The following is an 18,495-nucleotide window of genomic DNA, read 5'->3' on the forward strand; positions in this document are numbered from 1 at the left end:
TATATATATATATATATATATATATATATATATATATATATATGTTTTCACCCAAAAGTAAATATGTAAGGTAACATGAATGATAATTAGCATAATTTAGCCACCTCACAATGTATCCAAAATGCGGAATTCTCATTTGCTGCTCTCAACTGTCTGAACTCTTCCAGGGCTCCCAGAAGGGAAGATCCAGTGGACGCCTAGTCACACAGTACCATTACACTCAGTGGCCTGACATGGGGGTTCCGGAGTACTCACTGCCAGTGCTGACCTTCGTGAGAAAGGCTGCCCAGGCCAAGCGCCATGCTGTGGGGCCAGTGGTCGTCCACTGCAGGTGAGTCTCGGAGATGTCTGTACAGAACTTCTTTGCTGATCCGTGAAGATTCAAGGAATGGCTTCTGCCAAACTAGAAATGACTTCATGTAACAAGGGAAGTGAAATCATATTCCCATCCTCATAAGTATTGATCAGTAAGAGCGAGGATACTAGCCTCACAACTGGAAGGCTGAAGATTTCAGAGCAGCAGGTACTGGTCTGTCTGATTGCTGAATTGGATTTTAACTTATTAACTATGAAATAGTCACAGCACTGTTTTGTCCTTGAGCATCTATTAGCCACACACAACACCATAGGATGAGACTTAAAATGCTTAAGACAGTGTCCGTGTTCTGACATAATCTAGAGTTATCATGCCAGGCTTATATTAGAGAAAGCCAGGCACTCAGACTTGGAGAAATTTAGCAAAATAACCTGACTTTTTAAAAATATTTTGGCCGTCAAATTGCTTTCTTGTTTTCCCAACTTCTTGAAAGTCATGTCGACTCTATTAGCACGTCATTGTTGCCCAGGAACCAGGATTTCCAAGAGGAGACTAATAAATAGAAATAACATTATTACACACAAAAGTTTGTACTAGATATGCTACTCTTATGTTTTGCAGTTAAAATAATGGCAGTTAATACTGACCGTGTGGCAGCTGCAAAATCGCTTCCATTTCTCCCCTCACTGTTTGTGTCAAAGCAGTGTCTGCGCTTTCACAGAAGCAACTGTTTGCCTTTGATACACAGTTCATCTGACACATTCTAATCACCTCCTTGGATTTATTCTCAGATAAAGCTGGAGAGGTTGATCTTGAGGGTCTTTAATCTGGTGTCTTGACAATAAACTGAGGAAAACCGAAGAATGCAAGAAAACAACCTTCTGAAGGTCAGGGATTGTCTCCCAGTGAAGGGACAAGGACCTGGCTATTGTGCAGAATGGGTGCTAATTTGCACTATAGTACTTGCGGGGACATTTGAAAAGAATCTGTGCCTGAGTTTTGTCGCTCAGACAGAGACTTTGAAGAAGGCGGGTAATAATGGTCCTTTAGAAATGGCAGGAGTTGTGCTTTGTTCCTTGCACCTCACTGAAATGAAATTTTCAGCTGAAGCCCCGTCATCAAATTCTCTTCTCTAACTAGTGTCAAAACCTTTGCAAACACGTCTACCTGGCAATGGAGACCCCGACCTTCGCCTTTCAGAATTTGCTGAAGCAAATGCTTTCATTTTTCTCAAATTAAATGTCTCCTTTACCTACTATTCCCTGGTACATGATATTCCACTGTATATCAGACAGCCAGCAATACCTATTGGAACTGTTTTTAAAACATCCCACAGAAATAGTCAGCTTGCCTTGCCGTTAGGCTCACAGCAGAAACAAAAGTAAACAAAAGTGAACATCAAGTATTCCCGTGAACTGCCACACTGTTGATAACTTCAGATTGCGAAGTTTATATCTGCCTTGTTTGCTTGGGGAAAGTAGCTGTTTTTTTTATCAGCCTGACAGCTAATAGTGACCTCCTTTCATGCTCCCTTTGTGCTTGACATGGAAGTGTTCCTTTCTCTTCCTCCCGTCAGTGCTGGAGTTGGGAGAACGGGAACCTACATTGTGCTGGACAGTATGCTGCAACAGATTCAACACGAAGGAACCGTCAACATATTTGGCTTCTTGAAACACATCCGTTCACAAAGAAATTATTTGGTGCAAACGGAGGTATTATTTTTTTTTAAATATATTTTGGTTTAAAGTATGGAGGTGTCAGTAAAAGGTATGTTACCCTCTGAGGATGGCCGTAAAGAGGAAGTGCTTGCAGCAAGGGTAAGAAGGACAGGGATGCATTTGCATCACTCTCAAGTGTGAGAGCCCATCAGTGGAGGATTGGCAGGGCTGTGGTTCTTCCTATGCTTGGAGAAGTGTGAGATTCCATCAGTGGAGGATTGGCAGGGCTGTGGTTCTTCCTATGCTTGGAGAAGTGTGTGTTTCCGTATTTTGTTTTGGATTCTCTCCTTCCTAAGCTGCATTTGTCTCCTTAATCCTGGGAGCATTATTCTAATCTCTCCCTCGATGTTCTTATGACTATATTCTCCGTGTCAAAATTTTCCTCTTCTAATGTGAATGCCAGCTGAATTGAAAAAAAAAAAAAAAAAAAAAAAAAATATATATATATATATATATATATATATATATATATATCTGCAGTGCCCCTATTTGCTAGACCATATTTAGAAGTATTTCTGTGCTGAGGTGCGATTTGTCTATTAGGGAAATACAAATCAACCTATAACACTCAGTTACAGATAAGTCATGAATAGGCCAGCTAAATTCTGCCCATTTTGTGACAAAAATGATAGCTATATTTCATATGACCATAGTTATAAAAAAGAACCAGAGTGAGCAGAGCACTCAACATTACCTATGTTCACAAACACCTAGAGCTGATCAACACAGACAACTAATGGACTCAGATTCTTCTGTTAATAATGCATGACCATATAGAGAGAGCAGGACAAAGTTCACAAAACTGTGTGTTATTCTTTCCTGTTTTCAAATAAAAAAGAATGATTGTAGATTGAAAACTATGATACGGCCTTAACGATAACCAGAAATATATGACTAGTCCAAGACAAAAAAACAAACTAAAACCACATTCCATCACTGAAATGACTTTCTGTCAGACAGGACCAGAGAAAAATCCGAGTAATGAAATATAAGAGAATCTTTAAACGCCAACCCGACGATCTTTGAATGCACGTGTTGTGGTTTGCTCTCTGTTGCTGTGACAAAACACTGGCCAAAACCAGCTTAGGGAGGAAAGGTTTCATTTTAGCTTATAGCTTCCATTCCGCCATCCAGGGCAGACCGGACGGAAATAAAGCAGAGATTGGGACAATGCTGATTCTTGCTTCTCCTGGCTTCCTCAGCTACCTATCTTACACAGCCAAGACCCGCCTGACCAGGGATGGCTTCACCCACATCCCATTAACAATCAGGAAACATGCCCCACCCCCAAGACACACAAAAAGGCACAGGCTAATCTGAGGAAGGCCTCTCCCTGATCGAGCATTCCCCTTACCAGGAATATCTACTTTGTGTTGGGATGACAAGCACCTAACCAGGAAACCACTCTGCTCATTCGTGACTGGCTTCTAGCCACCAGGGCAAGCCCACCGGAAGCGCTGGAGTCAGGGGAGTGCTCCTTATTGGAAACAAGTGAGGCTCCAGACTGCGGAAGGCAGTGGACTTGGCTTCACCTACCCAGGGCTTCCGTTCTCCTTCCTATCCACCAATATCAACATGAGGCACATGGAGGAGGAATGAGAAGAAGTTGTTTCTGTCTGGGTCACTTCCCCTCCTGCCTGCCTTCCCACCAGGCCTCATTAGCAATCTTTGGCAGGACTGCGCACAACCAGTCTGTTGACCTCCAGCTTTCTGTCAAATCTGTACCTGGTTATCTGTCAGGATTGATGTAAACCAGTGTTTCTATTGCCATTGTTTTCTCAGGAGCAGTACGTCTTTATTCACGATACACTGGTTGAGGCCATTCTCAGCAAAGAAACTGAGGTGCCAGACAGCCACATCCATTCCTATGTTAACACGCTCCTCATACCTGGACCAACAGGCAAGACAAAACTAGAGAAACAATTCCAGGTGAGTTTTCTTGCTTAAATGCCTCTCGGGTGTCACCACAGAACTGAACGTCACTGTAACCCGGCCTTCTCTAGTGGAAGAGCTGCCAGTGGAGCCAGAATAATGGCTTTGTGTTTGAACCATCCTTGTTCCTTACGATAGGTTACAGTGCCACACAGGAGATTTTAAAGAGATTCTTAATTCTGAGTAGCAAGAGGAAAAGTTGTCAGAAACCCTAGACTAACTTTGACAAATGCAGCAGACACAGCCCAGGAAAGAAGGACACGGAGCATAACAGAATGAACAGACAGGACTTACAATACAAACGGGATAAGTGCTGTTTTTGCTTTGAAAAAAAAAAAAAAAAAACAGACCACTTCAGCACAAGTGTAGTGGCTCAGGCTGTTCCTTCTACTCTTTGAAACAGCCTGTGTCTCACTTGAAACCCTCAGACTAGAGTAGGCCACCTACTTACAATAGCTTCCTCAACCCCAGTTTCTCCCACTCACCTGTCTTGAGGCAGAAAGCCAGTGGAAGGGGAGGCGTGCTTTGTTTACGCCTAAACTTCCAGAACACTAGCTCTCTGACTTTCAGAAATCACTTTGCAAAGATTTCAGAAAGTAGGTGTTAGCAGACCTGCCCCTCATATCGGAGAAAGTACAGATTCACGCTAGGAATGAGGGCTGCAATTTCCCCGCGCACAGTCCAATGCTGTCTTCAAACTTCTCAGGGTTTCAAGAGAAACAGGGCTAATTTATAAGGAAACAATGTCTAAGAAGAATTTAAAAGACCCCGGGAAAAGGTTAAGAAGCGTTAACCTTGAAACCCTTTACTCCTTGCTACTGGCCTGGCCTACAGCATAGGTGTGCTAAAGAGCACCAATCTTCTACTTCTGACCTTCTTGGAACTGCGCTTTTATGTCCTGGGAATGAGAAAGAAAATTGGAGTGTTGTCTTAGTTAGGGTTCCACTGCTGCGAAGGGACGCAAGGGCCAAAGCCCCTCTTATAAAGGTCAACATTTAATTGGGAATGACTTACCGTTTCAGAAGTTTACTCCATTGTTGTCATGGTGGGAAGCATGGAAGCATCCAGGCAGACATGGTGCTAGAGATGCTGAGAGTTTTACATCTTGATCTGAAAGTAGCCAGGAGACTGGATGTGTTCTAACAAGGCCACACCTCCTCCAATAAGGCCTCCTAATAGTGCCACTTCCTACGGCCAAGCATTCAAACACATGATTCTATGTGGGCCAGGACTATTCAAGCCACCAAAAGGTGACTGCTGATCTCAGAACGTGTTTTCTGAAAGATGCCGTGTTTTCTTGCTCAGCAGGCCTATGTGATCACAAAGGGATGCTTTGGAGAAAGTGTATAAACTAGGTTCTAGAAATAATTTAAAAAATGTAGGAGATGTTTCGAATTTCTTCTTGAAGGCACTTAGTGCTATGAACTTTCCTCTTAGCACTGCTTTCATTGTGTCCCATAAGTTTGGGTATGTTGTGCCTTCATTTTCATTGAATTCTAGGAAGTCTTTAATTTCTTTATTTCTTCTCTGACCCAGCTGTCATTTAGTAGCAAGTTGTTCAGTTTCCATGTGTGTGTAGGCCTTTTGTTATTTTTGTTAATGAGGTCCAGTTTTAGGCACAGGGGTCTTTCCTGAGACTGATACTCCAACCAAGGACTATGCATGGAGATAATCTAAGACCCCTGCACAGATGTAGCCTTTGGCAGTTCAGTATCCAAGTGGGTTCCATTGTAATGGGAACAGGGACTATCTCTGACATGAACTGATTGACCTGCTCTTTAATTACCTCCCCTTGAGGGGGAAGCAGCATTACCAGGCCACAGAAGAAGACACTGCAGCCACTCCTGATGAGACCTAATTGACTAGGATCAGAAGGAAGGAAAAGAAGACCTCCCCTATCAGTGGATTTGGGGAGGGGCATGCATGCAGAGCATGGAGGAATGGAGAGATTGAGATGGGAGGAGGGAGGGAACCACAGGAGGGATACAAAGTGAATAAAGTGTAATCAATAAAGAAAAAAAATAAAAAAAGAAAAGGTAAAGAAATAAAAAAATGTAAAGCATGAAATTTAATTTGCAAGAACACCTTTTGCAGACATGAAAGGCTATCCCATCAATCTAATTTTAAAGCTATATCACCTGTTGTCAACATAATTCTTATTTAAGTATGATTAACCTACTACAGAGTCACATAAGAGAATTAATATGGATTAAGCTGAATAATCCAGGATTTAAATAGAAATACAACTTAAATATTTAATTTAAAGAGAGATTTGACTTTCTTGTTTCTGTTCACAATATAAACCTTCAAACCCTTCCCCCCCCCTCGCCTATGATGCAACTTTGTGAGCTGGGGTGGATGGGAAAGGGAGCTCCCCTTTTCTGAGGACAAATTTGTTCTTGATGCAGGAAGTAGGAAGTGTTCACAGACAAAATAGGGGCATACTGGGTGTGAAAACTTACCTGGAATTTCAGTGTTTGAGACATAAGGATTGCCACAAATTCAATGTCAGCCTGGTGTAAATGTGCACTGTCTTATTTAAAACACAATATTTATTCAAGTTCATACAGAAATAAGGGGAGGTAAGAGGATTAAATAGAAGTCATGAGAGTAAGAGATAGCGAGGGATAAAGGAATCCAAAGAAAGTAAGGTTTCAAGGGGAGAAAAAGAACTGAGATGACAAATGCTAATAACAAATGGAGTCCTTATAGAAAGGGCAGTGGGGCTGAGCCATGGGGCACTGAGGAGCTTTGCGATCCCTATGGCATTGAAGAGTTAAAACCCAAATGAAAAGTGCACAGCAAAAAGCAGACTGAGAAGAAGGAGAAGGGCACTAGAGAAAGAGACAAGAGGAAAAAGTACTGACCTACGTCTATGAAAACGTTCTGCTGACACCCATACTTTGCATACCAAGTTTCGAAACTAAATTTCAAAACCTGACTGGATTTGAAGTATAGAGAAGAGTCACCTAGCTCTTTTCAAAGTTGGCTTTCTGAAGTCTGTAGGTATATCTCGGCTGGTAAGATTGATTGCTGCTCTTCAGGGGATGCAGGGTCATGTCTCAACGCCATGAAGTGGCTCTCAGCTAATGTAACTCCAGCTCAAGGAACATAATACCATATTCCGGTCTCTACAGGCTCCTGAACACATGTGACATGCACGTAGAGATACACACAATAATAATAATGATAATAATAATAATAATAATAATAATAATAATATTTTTAAAACTTGGCACTGAAAGGAGTAATAAAGACAGCTGCTAGGAAATAGGAGCTGAAAGGGTAGGACAGTTTTTATCTTGCTTATTTTGATTTTGGTTGTGTCTTAGTAAGAGATATCTGAGTTCCCTTTAGAAGTAGGGGAAGGGAGAAAATTGGAATTAGCAAAGATCCTTAGCAAGTACAAAGAGGTAGGATTAAGAACACAGGTGAAGGGGTTGGGGATTTAGCTCAGTGGTGGAGTGCTTGCACTTGTGTAGCAAGTGCAAGGTCCTGGGTTCAGCCCTCAGCTCTGGAGAAAGGAAAAAAAAGGACACAGGTGGGAATGGGCTCTAAAGCAGGAAGACCTTTGTGGTTTGCAGAGCAGGTATGCGTAGAAATAAATGTACAGCCTTTAGGGATGGCAGCTGAGAGAAAACACTAGTAACTCGGACAAATCTGTTCATTTTATAAAGAAAATATTTATTTTTTATTCACTTTACATCCTGGTTGTATCCCCATCCCTCCTCCCCTGCCAGCTTCACCCTTCCTTCTTCTCCCCTCCCCTTCGCCTGTGATGCAACTTGATTAGCTGGGGCGGATGGGAAAGGGAGCTCCCCTTTTCTGAAGACAAATCTGTTCTTGATGCAGGAAGGAGGAAGTGTCCACAAACAAAATAGGGACATGCTGGGTGTGATAGCTTACCTGGAATCTCAGCGCTTAAGATGCTGAGACATAAGGATGACAAATTCAGTGTCATCCTGGGCTACAGAGTGAGACCCTGTTTTAAATATTTTCTAAACTTAAAAACATACTGTAAGGGAGGGTGGGGGGAAAGGCAAGGCTTTGCCAGATATTTTTAAATGTGCAAATATTGATTTTTAAAAAGTCAGTGGAAATCTAGCCCATGTATTTTATGAAACACATGAATATTTGACAGCAAGATATTGTATGAGTGAAACACTGACAGGGTGGTAGCCGTAAAGTTGCATTTAAAGTTTCAGTGGCTGAAAATCAACAGTATAGCTTCTAGCATCCTGATGAAGGTTGTAGGATCATTCCAAAAATTAAGTAACTACTTAACATTAGCAAGAATAAGCAGAGGAAATGGAGGTCATATGACCACAGCCGAAGCCATCAGGGAGATCCTCTCAAGACTGAAGGCCTTGAGATGAAGCATAGTTGCTCCTGGGACATCCCTAAAAGGGGGCTTAATTCAAAGAACCCCTGGGATCAAACACATCAGCTGTGTATCCATTAAATATTATCCTTTTGCTGAGCCATGTCAGTGTGTGTTTGGTATCTGGGTGAAGTGCATGAAATGACCTGCATTTGTCTATGCCTCCCTTGCTCAGCTTCTGGGTCAGTCGAATATTCTTCAGAGTGACTATTCTACAGCCCTGAAGCAATGTAACAGAGAGAAGAATAGAACGTCCTCCATCATCCCTGGTAAGTCACACAGGATCTTACAAAAATCAACTCCTTTTTTTTTAATTTTCATTTTTGCAAGACGTTTCATAATTATTATGTATACTAATTATGTTAAATCTTTTGTCATATTGTTCTAATTATACCCAGTATGTGACTACTAAAACTGGCTCCATCAAAAATGCAAAGCTTAACTTCAACAATCAGTTTAACCATCAAAGGCATTCAATGAGAAAAGCAACTGTACTTTGCATTGGGGGTTGTTGGGAGAGGGGATGGCTCAGTGCAGTGAGCATGTTTGCTTACCTGGAATGTTCTGTGTTCCAGTGGAAAGATCAAGGGTGGGCATTTCATCCCTGAGTGGGGAAGGCACGGACTACATCAATGCATCCTATATCATGGTAAGTAAGAAACATCACAGAAGAGCTTGCATGCCTGCCTGTTACCAGAACTAGCAGCAGAGAGGGCTCCCTGATGCAGGAACAGCAGCTGATGGGGGATGTCAGTCCAATATAATGGCTGTGGCACACACTCATCAGTGGCCAGAAGAACAGCAGCACAACCTGATGTTTTCAAGCATGATAAAACTGAAGAAACCTCAATCAAAATAAATAAGTAAATACAGAGTTCCACATTCACCATTCAGAGATGGTGAGGAGACATAAAACATAGGTTCTCATTTACCAAGTCACAGATCTGGGGCAGAGACAGGCACACCAGCTTCCACAGAGCCCAATTCCCTAAAATTAGCACCCCAGGTTTGCAGCACAGTTCTTTCTTATGTGCTGGGTTTGTTTGCACTATTGGACTTCTAAAGATACAAAACCTTCCTTCTGTAAATTACTCAGCAATTAAAAACAAGGAAATCATGAAATTTGCAGGCAAATGGTGGGAACTAGAAAAGATCATCCTGAGTGAGGTCCCAGAAACAGAAAGACACATATGGTATATACTCACTTATAAGTGGATATTAGACATATAATATAGGATAATCATACTAAAATATGTACACCTAAAGAAGCTAAGCAAGAAGGAGAACCCTGGTAAAATGATCAATCCTCATTTAGAAAGACAAACGGGATGGACATCAGGAGAGAGAGAAAACAGGGAACAGGACCAGAGCCTACCACAGAGGGACTCTGAAAGACTCTACCTAGTATGATATCGAAGCAGATGCTGAGGCTCATAGCCAAACTTGGACAGAGTGCAGGGAATCTTATGAAAGAAAGAGAAGATAGAAAAACATGAAGGGGACAGGAGCTCTATAATGAGAGCAACAGAACCAAAATATCTAGGCACAGGGGCCTTTTCTGAAACTGATACTCCAACCAAGGACCATGTATGGAGATAACCTAGAACCCCTGAACAGATGTAGCCCATGCCAGCTCAGTGTCCAAGTGGGTACCCTAGTAAGGGGAACAGTTCATGTCTCTGACATGAGCTCAGTGGTTGGCTCTTTGATCGCCTCCCCCTGATGGAGGACACAGAGGAAGACAAGGCAACCAGTCCTGATGAGAGCTGATAGGCTAGGGTCAGATGGAAGGGGAGGAGGACCTCCCCTATCAGTGAACTTGGGGAAGGGCATGGGCAGAGAAGAGGAAGGGAGGGCAGAATTGGGAGGGGACAAGGGAAGGGGCTACAGCTGGGATACAAAGTGAATAAATTATAATAAATAAATAATTAAAAACCTCCTCTGCAACACGATTGTCTGCTGCATGGATGAGTACTCTGCTGGCTTTTATGTGTCCTTCATTACCTCAGGATAGTCAATCATGCAACTTGGCTTCAAATGAAAGAGTCCTAATCTTCATTCCTAACCACTGTTCTAGCCAGCTATCAAAGAAATGACTAAAGACTGTGCATGCGGGAAACAGCAGGCAGATGTGCGATTACCACTGTCAGACACACACCATATTCCAAATGGGCCCATGGAGGTAGTGAAAGACCATTCTGCAAGAGGAGAGTTGTGAGTTCAGTTAACAGTGTGGAAATTGTTTGACCCAGTTAACACCACTTTCCAGTCTTCCTAGGCACAACAGAAAGGAGCCTGCCTTTTCTTTCTCATAGGAGGGGCAGCCAGGGGGTCAGGACAGGACCTGAGGTGAGGGGGAGTGAGAGCTAGTATTCTGAAGCCTGGAGCCTGTGGACAATAAGGATTGTAAACTCTACCGTGGATTAATACTCCTAAGTAGTGCAAGAGACACGTACACAAGCCATTTTGGTGCATCTACTTCTAGAGGTTATGGTATTTCTTAAGGTAAACTCGTCCACAGCACTTAGCTTGGAATAACCCAGTTTAATCACCTTTAAAATGAGGATTATAGTTTCTATCTCACAGTTCCCTTAGTACAAAGAAAGCCGCACCTAGCATACAGATAGTGCTCAGCAAATTTTGGTTGCAATACATTATTATTTCAACATTCTATCTATAATTAAATACACTACTTTAACGTAAAAACATGTTTCTCTGTTTATTCCTATGTCGTTTATCTTGTCGTTGGTTTTGCAGGGTTATTACCAGAGCCATGAATTCATCATCACCCAGCATCCTCTTCTGCACACTATCAAGGACTTCTGGAGAATGATATGGGATCACAATGCCCAGCTGGTGGTTATGATTCCAGATGGTCAGAACATGGTAGGTCACTTCCTGTTCTTTTCTTATATGGAAAATATAACATGGTAGTAGCCAGAAGCCTATCATACAAACAAGAGAAGTAATCTTATTTTCAGCTAGTAGATTAATGTCACTGGAGTCATGCTTTGCTGGTCTGGAGTGGCTACACAGTTCCATTGGAAAAAAAATAATTGATGAGAGATCTAAGTGCAGTAGAAAAGTTGCTAAATATGTATTTGTGGCACTGATTACATAGTTACATCCTCTTTCTAATGCCAACCAAGGTTATTTCATGTAGATTTGGTGGTAAAAGTCTCTTTATGTAGAAGAGATTTAGAAAACTTTCCAATGTATTCCTTCGGGGTCTCCTACATGAATACAATGGAATAGAATTACACCCACCCCAATTCTTTCTAGATTTTTCCAATGCACACCTCTCCCAACTTGATTTTGAATAACTCAGTATAATTACTGATGAGGATATAAGCATGAGTCTGGCACTATCCACTGAAACATGGACACCCTACAAGTGCCCATAGTCCCAAAGAAGAGTGAATCTTCCTCCTCAAGCTTCTCTTATCTGCCAATAGCGCCTCAGCTAGGGTGGTGGCTCATAAGTTCTTCTCCTGCCCACGCTGGAAAGCTGCTTTATCATCATCATCATCATCATCATCATCATCATCATCATCATCATCATCATTTAGAAAATATAAACTTGGAAAGACCTCTTCACGATATCAATGACAAGTCTACTCTTATTTCTATGTTTATAGAACCAAAAGAGTCAGTCAAAATTAATGTTTTGATTTGGGTTTGGCATATATACTTAACTTCCAGATTCAGTTCTGTATCAAAAGTCACAGAGAGTTCAAATCATGCTAGGAATTGATGAGCCCTTGCTTCAGTCATTCTACTTCATTATCCGTTATAGAAGCAACAGGCTTCCCGATGCGACCGATGAGCCAAGAGCACAAAATGATAGTTTGGGTTGTGCAACACTTCGTTTTATAAATAAATCCAATGGCAAGTTTTGTTATTGAAAGAAAAATGTATTTGAAATTTCTATGCTAACCAATTGCTCTTATTTTACAACCAGACCAATGAGGTATTTCATGAAAACCTACACTTTTCCTTGTTCTCTCTCAGGCAGAAGATGAATTCGTTTACTGGCCAAACAAGGATGAGCCCATAAATTGTGAAAGCTTCAAAGTCACTCTTATGTCTGAAGAGCACAAATGTCTATCAAATGAGGAAAAGCTGATAGTTCAAGACTTCATCCTCGAAGCCACACAGGTGTGGGAACAGATTAAAGGATGCACTTCTCTCCTGCTCACCTGTGACACATGTGGTGACGTGGGAATCTTTATTCGAAGTGGAAATGATTCTGATTTCTTACAAACTGAAATAATTCCAGGAATATTCTTTTACTTATCGTTTTTACTTCCAAAGTCTTACAGAATCTTCAAACTATTAATCTTTGCTAAACTATATAATATTTATCTTCAGTGTACACAGGAAAGCAAAATTTCTCTTTTACTCAAAATTGGTTGCTGATAGAACTTAGGGTGTAAACAAACAAACTATATATATATTTTTTTCAAGATATGGTTTCTCTGTGTAACCTTGGCTGTACTGTAGTCACTTTGTAGACCATGGTGGCCTTGAAATCATAGAGCTCTTTCTGCCTCTGCCTCCCTGAGTGTTGGGATTACAGGCATGTGCCATTACGCCCAGCTACAAAAATAATTCTAATTCTCTCTCTCTCCCTTTTTTGTTTTTTTGAGATTTTTGTTTATTTCCTGTAGATGGGCATTTTGTCTGCTTGTATGTCTGGGCACCACTTGCATGCAATGCCCATGGAGGCCAAAATAGGAAATCAAATCCCCTAGATCTGTAGCTACCGATGGTTGTGAGCCACTGTGAGGGTACGAAGAATCAAACCCAGGTCCTCTGGAAGAGCAGTTAGTGCTTTCAGCTGCTAACCCATCTTTCGGGCCCTATTCTATTATCGCATCACATTAAGTTCACTTTAGGAAACTGGAGGTTAGAGGTTTATTTCATCAAGTGGCATAGTCTGGTTAGCACACAAAAAGTAAAGGAGACTGGAGATCAAAGTAGACCTCTACCCCCTTTCCAGATGTCTTCTTATTTGTTGCCTCATCTCATTCTGAGGAGTACCGCTGTGTCTGGCAATCTGTGCTCTTTTCTTTAACACTGAAGAGTTCCTCTTGTAACTTCAAATGGAGCAGGGCAGACACATCTCTATGGCATGCTTTCATGGTTTACCAGCATTGATATGATTCACCCACAAACAAGATTTCTTCTTAGAACTAAAAGGGAGGGGTTGGGAAGATGAATCAGTTGTTAAAGAGCTTGCCACTGAAACATAAGAACTTGAGTTCAAGTCCAGGCACTAACATGAAAGCCAGGCAGAGCGGTGCACACCCGTAATCCCAGTCCTGGGAAGGCAGAGGTAGGGAGATACCAAGGGTTTGCTGGCCAACCAGTCTCATCCAAATCAGTAAGCTCTGTATGAAAGATCTCGTCTCAAAGGCTATGGTAGAGAAAAATTGTAAGCATTTGATATCCACCTTTTACCTCCATGCGCACACAGGTGCTCACATAGACACCCCAACACACAAAGAGCTGAAAAGGAGATAATGTTTCGTTTTTATCCTGGCGAACTGATCTATTCGTGATTAATGTCTCATTGCAATGATTTTCTCCCAAGACAATGAGGAATGTACTTCCAATATAGCATGACTTATTTTTATCATCTAGCTTCAGTTTCCATTTCTCTCAGTTATTCTACTCATTATAAACTGTCACTAGCCCAGTATTAGCATTTTTTAAAATAGTGATTTGTTCTTTCTTCTCATAGGATGATTATGTGCTGGAAGTGAGGCATTTTCAGTGCCCCAAATGGCCAAATCCGGATAGTCCCATTAGTAAAACATTCGAACTTATAAGTATTATCAAAGAAGAAGCTGCTAACAGGGATGGGCCCATGATTGTTCACGATGAGTAAGTCTCATGATTCCAATCATTGTACACCTCTGGATATGTGCATGATTCTGCTGTCCTTGGATAAGCCTGATGTCTTCGGTCCATGTGCTGATTCAGCCATGGTGGATTGGCTGCTTTTTTTTAAATTTAACTTTTATTAATTACACTTTATTCACTTTGTGTCCCCACATAAACCCCTCCCTCCTCCCCTCCTAATCCCACCTTCCCTCTCCTTTCTTCATGCATGCCCCTCCCCAAGTCCACTGATAGGGGAGATCCCCCTCTCCTTCCTTCTGATCTTAGTCTATCAGATCACATCAGGAGTGGCTGCATTGTCATCTTCTGTGGCCTGGTAAGGCTGCTCCCCCCTCAGGGGGAGGTGATCAAAGAGCAGGCCAATCAGTTTATGTCAGAGGCAGTCCCTCTTCCCATTACTATGGAACCCACTTGGACACTGAACTGCCATGGGCTACATCTGTGCAGGGGTTCTAGGTTATTTCCAGGCATGGTACTTGGTTGGAGTATCAGTCTCAGGAAAGACCCCTGTGTTCAAATTTTCTTGTTCTGTTGTTCTCCTTGTGGAGTTCCTGTCCTCTCCAGATCTTACTATTTCCCACTTCTTTCATAAGATTCCATGCACTCTGCCCAACAGTTGGCCATAACTCTCAGCATCTGCTTTGATAGTCTTCAGGGCAGAGCCTTTCAGAGGCCCTGGGATTGGCTGTTTTTTATCATCAAAGGTGACAGAGAACATTGTCCCTTCCTTGTAACTGCTGGTGATGGCAGAAGACTTATGTATGAGCGTGGGAATCTGCTCTTATGTCTTATAGTGGGGGCATGTGTTGATGTGAGACAGTGTTCAAGCACTGGACTTTTATAGGAGCTAACACATGGTATGTCTCAGCTATTTACTTCTTGAGAAAGGAATACAAATGACTGTTCATTGGTGTTTTGTGTTGTTTCCCTTTTGCCTAAAAAAGAAACCTTTTTTCCATGATTTTTTTTGTTTCTATAACAATGAAAAATGCTAGAATTGTGTTATATACCTATTCCATAAGGTATATAATTTATATATTATATCCTCAGTCAAACATTTTTTGCCTGCCTCTTTCACAGAATAAAAATAACACAGCATTTTTAAACAGGAAACTATTTCATAAAGGATCTTGTTTTTAATGGTGCATGTGACACTGTCTCCAATTCAACCATAACTCTATGCACAATAAAGAGAGACAAGCCATTTCAAGACTGTGTGCTCCGAGTTACAAATGTATTCCATCTGAATGGAGTCTGCCCTTTCTCTTTACCACAAGGCATGGAGGAGTAACAGCAGGAACTTTCTGTGCTCTGACAACACTTATGCACCAACTAGAAAGAGAAAACTCCATGGATGTTTACCAAGTAGCCAAGATGATCAATTTGATGAGGCCAGGAGTCTTCACTGACATTGTAAGTGATGAACCTCACTGTTTACTGCTGAAATAACCCTCCCTAGGTGTTTGTAAAGTTTTGTTTTATCACCTGTAAGGAAGGTCACAGTGTCACAGTAGTTGGTAGGTTGCATTAGCTAACAGCATTCAAGCTGAATTACAAGTCTGCACCTTGCAGAAGACTAATATATTTTAAAAAAATTAAATCACTCCATGCCTTTTTACAGGATTCATTGTGATGCCTAAAAATATCTTTAGTAGAATTACCAACAAACTGAGTAGTTATATTCCTGAGGTTCAAATCGGGGCTTCACAAAACATACATACATACATACATACATACATACATACATACATACAGACATACATACATACATACATACAAATATCAAAGACTTAAATGTTAGAGCTATTTACTCTTTTTTTTTTTTCAAGCCAAATCCAGTTTCTGAAATTAACAAATAACTAATTCTTGGATACTTTTCAGAGAAAAGAGACATGTCAAGAAAGAGACACAGCACTTTTGGTTTCAAGGTTTAGCTTAGAAATAACCTGAAAGATGTTATTGTTGTGGCAAAATAATAAGAAGCTGATGAGAGTCTCAGGTGGATTTCAAAGTCCTGATATCAGGGTCAGCTTCTTAGCTGAGTACAGATGAGGGCCCCAGAGAGATCACTGGGGAGCATGACACCCCTTTTCTCAAGGCAGACCATCAAGCTAGGAGGAATGATACTGTGAAGAGCGTTTGGTGAGCAGGCTGTCTGGTGAAGGGCTGTTCTCTGGTGATAATACAGCCATTGTTGAGCTCTTCCCAGACATAGACAGAAGCATTTGGTTACATGGCAATTAAATAAAGAAAAATAAGACACTTAGTTATGAGGTTGGGGATATAACTCAGCAACGTGCTTCCCTAACATGCACAAGGAGCTAGTTTTGATCCCTACCTCCACAGAAATTGGAAATACACAACCCATCTTTGATCTTGTCACATGGGAGGTAGGGACAAGGGGATCAAAGTTCATCCTCCACTACATAGTGAGCTCAAGACTAGACTCAGATGTATGAAAAAGAAAAAGAAGAGAAAGGAAACATGCTTCTTTTTGTAGAGCTGTGGATGCTGAACACAGATTAAACCTAGTTGTATTATCTTCCAACTCCAGGAAACAAGGGAGTAAGAACTGAGTGATTATTGCTGTGACATATGTGTAGGCTTCTTCTCTAAATTCAGTGACTATTCACTCATTGCAAAGCGATTTTGGCTTAACCAAACAGATTCAACCAAATGTAGATCGTGCACCTCAGCTAAGCCCTGTCCCTTCCATGAACAGTGCCAAAGTGCATCTGAAATCATTCCTGTTTTTGCAACCCCGTGTCTCTGTTGAGCATCCTCTGTGTAATCTACCTTTCTGTGTTTTCTAGGACCAGTACCAGTTTCTCTACAAAGTGGTCCTCAGCCTTGTCAGCACCAGGCAGGAAGAGAATCCGTCCACCTCTCTGGACAGCAATGGGGCAGCTTTGCCTGACGGAAATATAGCTGAAAGCCTGGAGTCTTTAGTTTAACAAAGAAAAGGGGAAGGACAACTCCCATCCAAGCATTGCTCTCCTCTTTCCAAAATTAGAAAAATGGGTTCGGTTCTGTTATCTGTTTACTTCCCATGACCTGATGGTAATTCATTCTGCTGCCAAATTGACACCATTAACAACGTGTGCCTTTTTGAAAGACTTCTTGTAATTCACTCATTATGTTTGAACTAAAATGATTGAATTTTACAGTGTTTCTAAGAATTGAATTGTGGTATTTTCTCCATGTTGATTTTAACAACAACAACAACAACAAATCGATTTATAGATAATAGGAATCACCAACCTTGAAAGATGTTTGTTTTTAAGTGTCAAATTATTAGCTGTATTTGTGGCAATCATCGGGTTTGCTAGAAATATAACTTTTAATATAGTAGACTGTAAGTAAACTACTCTATCCCCGATGCAGTGTTCACCTGAAGTAGGACTGATAGCAACTTATGTAAATACGACTCTGGTGTCTCCATGGACCAAATTTATATTTATAATTGTAGATTTTTATATTTTACTACTGCGTGAGTTTTCTAGTGGTGTACTTGAGTTTAATGATGTAGCTTATTCTCTGGTCATACTTACTCTACGTGTCTTCTAAAACTGTATTGTGTTATCTAAGAAACTAACCCTGTTTCTGCATGTCATTTTAACTTTTGTGGAAAATAGAAAACCACTTGTTTTAAAAAGATGTTTTTATGAGAATAATACTTTACCAGACATTCCTTAAATGGTTTTTATCTGAGAAGTTGCAAAAATAAATATAAATATTGCCATTAACTTGTGTTCACTTATGGAAAGTGGTGGGAACTGATCTCTAGTAGAAAATTGTGACCATGGGTTCCACTGAGAAATAGACAAAAAGCCCAAAGAAATGGGACAGACCATCAAGCTCTGGTTCCCAAACTGTTTTTCCTGTGATACACAGGAGTCTCACAAAATTTTATGGTTTTGAGCTCAACACAGCAGCTGGTGCTGGCCCTACGAAATGTAGCAATAAACTATTGGGACCCACTTACTTAAGAAGTGGAACCATTATGTACTTCTTTTGCCTTGTGGGATTGCTGTGACCTGAATATGCATGACTCCCAAAAACCCTTGTGTCGACATTTTCACTCCGAGGAAGACACAGAGAAGAGGGTTCATCATGGTGAGGAAAGCATAGCAATAGGAGCAGAGGCTTATGGTCACTTCATATCTTTAGGCAGGAAGAAGAGAACAGGAAGTGGCTGTAAAAGTTCAAGGCCCACCCCCATGACTCACTTCTTCCAGGTG

The 18,495-nt window shown here is 41.2% G+C and overlaps 1 protein-coding gene across 5 annotated transcripts in view; it reads left to right on the top strand.

Moving 5' to 3' along the window:
- The window catches only part of Ptprz1 (protein tyrosine phosphatase receptor type Z1), a 176,234-nt gene extending 157,973 nt beyond the window's left edge, over positions 1-18,261 (top strand). For 2 of the 5 annotated variants that reach the window (XM_055608131.1, XM_055608132.1), the window contains 10 exons: positions 168-331; positions 1,893-2,028; positions 3,817-3,963; positions 8,523-8,616; positions 8,923-8,996; positions 11,105-11,233; positions 12,359-12,505; positions 14,094-14,236; positions 15,532-15,667; positions 17,068-18,261. In XM_055608131.1, coding sequence (XP_055464106.1) covers positions 168-331; positions 1,893-2,028; positions 3,817-3,963; positions 8,523-8,616; positions 8,923-8,996; positions 11,105-11,233; positions 12,359-12,505; positions 14,094-14,236; positions 15,532-15,667; positions 17,068-17,208 — 1,311 coding nt within the window. In that variant the 3' untranslated portion in view covers positions 17,209-18,261. The remainder of the gene's footprint in view (positions 1-167; positions 332-1,892; positions 2,029-3,816; positions 3,964-8,522; positions 8,617-8,922; positions 8,997-11,104; positions 11,234-12,358; positions 12,506-14,093; positions 14,237-15,531; positions 15,668-17,067) is intronic. The other 3 variants (XM_055608134.1, XM_055608135.1, XM_055608133.1) reach the window with 2 other exon arrangements.
- The last annotated feature ends 234 nt before the right edge of the window (positions 18,262-18,495 follow it).

The sequence above is a fragment of the Psammomys obesus genome, unplaced genomic scaffold (genome assembly GCF_907164565.1).
Source record: "Psammomys obesus unplaced genomic scaffold, mPsaObe1.curated_primary_1811, whole genome shotgun sequence".
NCBI lineage: Eukaryota > Metazoa > Chordata > Mammalia > Rodentia > Muridae > Psammomys > Psammomys obesus.